The following is a 6,835-nucleotide window of genomic DNA, read 5'->3' as shown; positions in this document are numbered from 1 at the left end:
TAGACATGTCCCTTTGAAAACCAAAGCTGAGATGCTGGAGCAAAATTGTGCTGTGGAAAGAAAACTCTGTGCCAAGTGCCACGTGCCAGAGAGGTGCCACCTTACAAATTTGCTGGGGCTGAACTCTTCCTGCCACAGGTGCTCTGGCCCTGCAGTATTCCTGGGTCACCATGCAATGGGGCTCACAGATGGCTGGAGGGACTCAAGGTGGGAGTGGATGGAGAAGGTGTGGGGATCTGTGATAAATGCTGAAGTTCAGCTGTTGCTTGTTGGTCCACATTGACCTTGTGTGTCCAAGTGGAGTATATCTCAGAGCAATGTCTGCAGCATGGCACCCCGCTGATGCAGGTACGGGTGCTGGTGTGGGCACCCTGCTTCAGAGGAGACTCCCAGCATCAGTGAGACCCCTAGAAAGGGACTGTCTTTAATTTGGTTGTTGCCCAGGGACCATGAGAAGATGAGTCACATCCCATGCTTGCTCACGCCGCATGTCCCCAGTGTGAGGCGGTCAGCAGCTATCAAATAGGTAGGTGCAGGTAGCCTTGAATTTAATTTAGTTGCTGTCTCTCATCTAACTGAAGACCATGGCTGGTGAAGGTTAGAGGGTGTGAGAAAAGGAGGGTGAAACTGTGAAACGGGAGTGGTTCGTCTGCAGGCTGAAGAGGGAAATCCAGGCAAGGTATTAGATTCTGTCTCTACCCAGACTTTTACAGGTGCCCACAGAGACCAAAGAGAAACCATTTGGCTAAACTTGAGTATTTTTTTACACTGCTACATAATTTTCACCCATTAAACTCCTGCAAGGTTTTAGAAAAAGAAGAAAGTAAAAATTATCACCCTCCCCCAGCCAAATAACACCAACCAAAACCAGGCAGATGTTTGGTTTACCTCTGTTTGTCAGGAAAAAAAATTGAGTTAAGTTTGTATATCACTAATACTGCGGCTGCCATTTTATGGCCAGATATCTTCATTCTCTTCTTGAGACTGCTCAGTCTTCAAGAAATGAAGTGTAATTTTTACAGTTTACATGGCAATGATTTATATGAGGGTCGTGGCCTGTCACATGACAACGCCTGACCCCGCATAACATGATGTAAGTGTAAGAATCACACTCTTTCTCAGGGTCAGCAGCACCATGACACAGGTCCCTGTGTTCAACACACCACCCACAAAGTTGGTGGTTTTTTTTTTTTTTTCTTTCCCTTTTTTTTTCAATTTTTTTTTTTTTTGTCAGCTCCCTGAATTACTTTCAGGTAGTTCTGCACGTTTCTACTTTTTCATTTAATTAGGTGCAAACACTCTGTATAAATAAAATAAAAAGTTCCCTGCAGCTAGTAGACTGTTGCAGACTGCCAGACACTGAAAAATGTTTGTCTCTGTTACTGTTGCTTAATAATTCACGTTTTATAAACAAAGAAATCTTTCTCTCTCTTTTTTTTCTTTCCCTTTTCCAGTTGGCTTTTGGGGGTTAGAAGCTTGGATACAGCTGCAGAATAAGTTTGGATCCCAGTATACAGTAGGTGTACTATCCGTGAATACAATAAGTGTACAGTACTACCAAGGTTTCCTGCCTGCCTTTCAGTCGCACAGACTCCATATCCTTTAGGAGATGTCAGTCATTGCAATGCTTATATGTAAATGCTATATCGTCTACTTGGCAAGCCGAGCCATAATTCTTTATGTCCTGTTTCTAGCACCAGCTCAAGTCACGCACTTCTGGAAGCAGATATCCCCCATAATAATGATATGATACTACAAAGGTATCTATAAAGAAACTTACATTGCTTTACAAAGAGTGTATCCGAATGGTGTGTAAAGTTGGTTGTCTCCATTTATAAGTGAAGAGAGAGAGTCTGAAGAGGTTGTGCAGTCTTACAAGTTGACGTGTTGGTAAGCTGCAGAACCCAAATCCTCTTGGTTTCCTCATTTCTCACCACTGTATCTAGGGAGAGCCATCGCCAACATCTCTGGCCTGCAGGAAATTAACTATTTAATGACATTTACATATATTAACTGGTATCTGAAAGTTTGGATAGGATATCTCGTACCTGGTCATGGATCACCATAAATGGTTATGGAGTTATCCAGTAGAGTCATCCTTTCATGCAGGCTCTGCAGCTGAGTGTAGGGCACATAAGAAGCTGTATGCTTCAGTTATTTCTGTATTTATGTCCTTTCAACTTCATCTGGAGACAGTACTTCTGAAGTTCCAGACTGTGTGATAAATTCTAATAATGACGCTGGTTAGAGCAATTTAGGTACCACCTTGCTCACATATTAATGTAGATCTCTTTCTTTAAAAAAAAAATTAAAATTTAGGATGATAAATAAACCTAAAGCCTATATTCCATTGAAATTCAGTTCTTCAAGCTAAATTATGCAGACTGTCAACATCTGAAGCTATTGCATTATGCAGAGAAACAAGCTAAACAGAATCTCATGCTTTAGTGACAGAGAAGAGAGGTATCTTTTTCTGAACAGAAACTTTATTTCTATTGTGCTTTATTCTGATATGAAAAGTGACCTTTCCTATGACTTTCCCACATTCTTCAAAGACCAGATTCTTTGCCAGCTGCAGCACTTTAACAAATCTGCCAACATCTGCCCAGCTTGGCTTGAGATAGCAAATGTTTCTGAGAGTGTCTATTTGCTCAAGGCCTTAGGATCCTAGGTCCTTATCTTGCAAAGGCTTAAGATCATGTGTTAGAATTTACAGAATTGGAGCCTTTACATCTATAATGTTTATAGTATATAATTTTTTAATGGTAGAAAGTAAATACTCCTAGTAGCAGATATGAAAGGACCAAATACAATAATCTCTATTGTAAATACACATGTTCCTGTCTTCAAATGTGTCTTTGTTCACTTGTATTTCTTTTAGGTGTTTTATTTAGTATTAAAAATCCACTCTAACTTGAATGACATATTCCAGATGTAAATGCATATAGATGCTCTTCAGGTACTAGATGCCCAAACCATTATTGTATGCTTCACAGCGCATGAGTGTTTTGTGTGTGTACATTCATATGTGTATGTACGTACTTTATGGCCCCGTGCCTTCACATGTCTTACTCCCTATGTAAAAGTTTGCATATAGTGAAGCACTGTTTTATAAAATATCACCCTTGGCACATTCACTACTCCCAAGGAAGGCATGATCTATGAGTTATGTAAAGCTGCATGTACAATTAATCTTTTGTAATGTGTCATAGTACATTGTACATCATACACTGAATAGTTTGACCAATGTGTTACTGTAGTGCTATGAATGCCAGAGATTTTGAGTAAAAGGTTATATCTGTTTCTAACCATCTTAACTTCCAGATCTCATTTTGAGGTTTTGGTTCCAAGAAGCCCAAAATCTAAAGTCAGGATTATTGTTGATTTCAATGCAAAACAATGTGTACATCATTTCATTACAAAACCTAATCTGCTCAGCTTTATGTAAATCTTCCAAAACAGACTAGGAGCCGGGATTTTTGCTGATAGAAATATTAGATTGGAAGGGCAACTGTTTGGCAGTAAGGTATTTACCTTCCAGGAGTTAATAACTCTAAGTGTCCTTACCTTTGCACACTTACAGACTAACTTTACAGTTGAGATGGGATGACAAGAAGAAGCCAGGTCATTCTACAGACTGGTCATGCCTTCAGAAAGGAACAGATCCTGTGGTCCCTTGTAATTCTTTAAAATCAGTAAGATGTTCTACTCAAGAATACAAGCTGAGATTTTCCAAGACAGGAGCCAGAGTGGCAACATGCCTTTACATATATCAACACAAGGAAATGATCCAATTACAGCAAAACTAATCCAACAGACCTTTGGAATTTTAGATGGAAATCCGGAAGATACTGTCCTTTCCTCCAGCTGCTTTGGCCAAACTCATGAGGACAGCAAAGGGCCAACAAAGTCATCAGCCCTATGACAAGTGCCAAGGAAACCTGGAGCTATTGCAGTGGTCACGTCAAGACTCTATTAATGGCTGTGTGTCTTGCTGTAATTACTTACTCAGTTTCATGGAATCTCTTTGCTATCTCACTATAAGTGTGCAGAGTCAACATATTCTCTCATCTTTTTGTGTCCACCGATTTTTAAAACAGGGGTAGAACTATTGGTGTATTGGAGGGTTAAAACTGCATTTTATGCTATTAGCTATGTCACTAGTAAAAGAAACTCAAATTCGAAGAATACTACCATTTTCTATTTTCTTTTCTGTCATGTTATATGTTAATTTCTGTTGTATAGAGCATACAGTTTCCATTGAAATGAAATGTAGTTACGTAGTTACATTATGCCAACCATTCCATGTTAAGGATGGAGTGAGCAAGAAACTGCCCTTCCTTCTAATTCTGGAGGTGTTCCTTAGAAGTTATGCTGGCAAGGCAATGTAAAGAAACCTGCTGCCATCTCTGTTCTCTGGATAAACAGAAAATTCAAAGCTACCTGTCTGAAAGCTTTCAGCGTGACCATTCACATGTCATGCATGGGTATAAAGAAGGGGAAGAAGGCTACAGTTCTTTAAAAGTCAACAGGATCGGAGCATTATGTGCCCAAATTCATCAAACATAGGTATTTTTAAAGCTTCCAGTATTATGGTGTTACTTGCTTCCTTGAATATCACATACAGAAGTTCCTGAGCTTGAGTCATTTCAGTCGGATGGAAAACAACATTGGGCAGGTTCGTCATTATCAGAAGATGCCTGCAACTGCCTACCAGCACCTTGCCATGTAGGACACCGGGGCCTCTGGTGGGTGGGGGGGGGTCATGTCCTTACTTCTGTTCCTGGTGGCTCAGAGTTTCTAGCAGACAGCATTTTTTTGTCCAGCTTCAAATTTCTAAGGGAAAAAATTTTAAGAAGCTGAAATAAAAGCAAAATAGGATCGGAATATGAAAACAACATTTCTGAGCCCTGTTCAGTTCCAACAGCAACACAAAACTATTCCGTTTATATATTTAGCGAAATAAATCCTGGCATCACCACCAGTATGTTTCCTCTTATTGTGGGGGTTTCTTTTGAGTTGTGTTGGGACAAATATAGGAGGAATGAGAATAAGGGACAGATGTCAGTGCTGTAAGTGCTAGTGGGAGCTGGAAACTCCTCTCATCAAGCTGCTTTCAGAGCATTCAAACCTGACCAGCACCAACCGATTAATCTGGACCAGGAGTGCTGATGGAGACCAGCTAACAGACTCCCGTTTCGACCTTCAGTTCTTCATGCCCATCCCAAGCCCAGGATCTGAAATAGCAGGATTAACCCATCCCAATCCCAATCCCAGGGAGGCTTGGCTGCCAGGGTCCCACACCATTTGCCACCTTTCCTCAGCCCTTACCTGAAGACCGTCACTCTTGCTGCAGCAGCCCTGACCTGCGACCCTCAGCAGTGTACCGCTGGCTGATTTCATGTTGCAGAGAGAAAACACTCCCTACGCCTGAACCCATCCCTCCGGAGATGCACAGCTAAGCCCACAAACTCACCGTGTACCAGTGCCAGCTATCTAGCTGCCCTTCTTCTCTCAGCCAGGGATTTCTTCTGCTTGTCACTTGTCCTTTCCCCCCCTTTTCTCTCCCTCCTGGCTTTTACATTTCTTCCACTGTGATCCGTTGGGTATTTACTGACAGGGTAATGTGACTTTTCACACCGGCTCTCTGCATGCACTGCCCTGCAGACTGGGCTGGATAAAGCCGCTCCCCAACCCCAGCTGGCTGGACATCTCCCCCCGCACCTTCCCCTCCCCTTCACACTAGCCAAGCCAAGGATTCCTCTCTCCCTCCCTCTTTTTTTTTTTTCCACCCCTCCCGCCTTCAGTGCAAACCCAAGACGCAGGATCCTGCCGAGGGAAAGCACTCCTTGAAATCATCACCGCAGACCCCACTGTGAAAGTGCAGAGGAGGAGAGAGAAAAAGCCTCGGCAGCCAACCTCCTGCGGCTGAGGGCTTTGCAAGCAGGGCAATGGCTTCAGGCTCTCAGAGACTGTCTCCCACCTTTCTCCGGGGCGTGGGATCTGTCTTCTTCATCCTTCAGATCATCTCTGTTCAGGCTGATGGTGAGTCCCCCATTCAGTTTGGGCTGGGTTGCTATGGCTGGAATGAAAGCTGTATGTTGAAATGTGTTATTGCAAAAAAAAAAAAAAACCCACTTATTTTTTTTTAATAAGAAACTTAAATACACGCCCCAGTTTGGGTTAGGAAACGTCTGATTCAGAGGTTTTTGAGACTCTACAAATATCCTGGGGTTAAGCACAGAAAGGAAATAAGATCCCAGAAGGCTAAGATTATTTTATTACAACAAAACGACAGGATAGTGAACTTTTCCAGAGGAAATAAGAATAATAAAACAAAGCCAGAACACGAATAAGAAGACTCAGCTATATTTTAGGAGAGCTGTCCTTATAATTAAAAGTATCTTTTCTCCAAAGAACTTCCCTATCTGCCCACTTCAGATGCCCCCCAATGTCAACCGATACAGGCAGGTACTCGAGGAAGGGAAGGCAAGAAATCAAAGGTTTCCTTATAACCTTTTCTGTTCGGTACCACACACGCTGAAGACGACTGCTGACCTTTCTGCACCTGAGTTTCATCTGCATTTCACTGACGAGGGATTTGATCAGGACATGAATTTGGCTGAAGCACCAGCTACCAGTTACTCTGAAATGGGACTTTTTACTCGCTGATGATAATCCTGAATAGCTGCATCCCTCGAAAGTTCCCAGTAGCCTATTGCCCTTTTAATGGTTAAGCCTGTAGTAATGTTGACCAACTTGCCTTAGCAAAAACACAATTTATTTTTGAAACAACTGTGTCTTTTCCTGGGAGAGCAATGCTGAATGGCCACAT

At 42.1% G+C, this 6,835-nt stretch overlaps 1 protein-coding gene across 1 annotated transcript in view; it reads left to right on the top strand.

The window, feature by feature from the left end:
* The first annotated feature begins 5,951 nt into the window (after positions 1 to 5,951).
* Positions 5,952 to 6,835, top strand: part of SUSD5 (sushi domain containing 5) — a 41,554-nt gene continuing 40,670 nt past the window's right edge. The window contains exon 1 of the mRNA XM_009492618.2: positions 5,952 to 6,045. Within this exon, the coding sequence (XP_009490893.1) occupies positions 5,952 to 6,045 (94 nt within the window). The remainder of the gene's footprint in view (positions 6,046 to 6,835) is intronic.

Source organism: Pelecanus crispus, chromosome 2 (assembly GCF_030463565.1).
Source record: "Pelecanus crispus isolate bPelCri1 chromosome 2, bPelCri1.pri, whole genome shotgun sequence".
Classification (NCBI taxonomy): domain Eukaryota; kingdom Metazoa; phylum Chordata; class Aves; order Pelecaniformes; family Pelecanidae; genus Pelecanus; species Pelecanus crispus.
The sequence above is the reverse complement of the archived record's forward strand: the minus strand, read 5'-3'. Positions and strand labels throughout refer to the sequence as shown.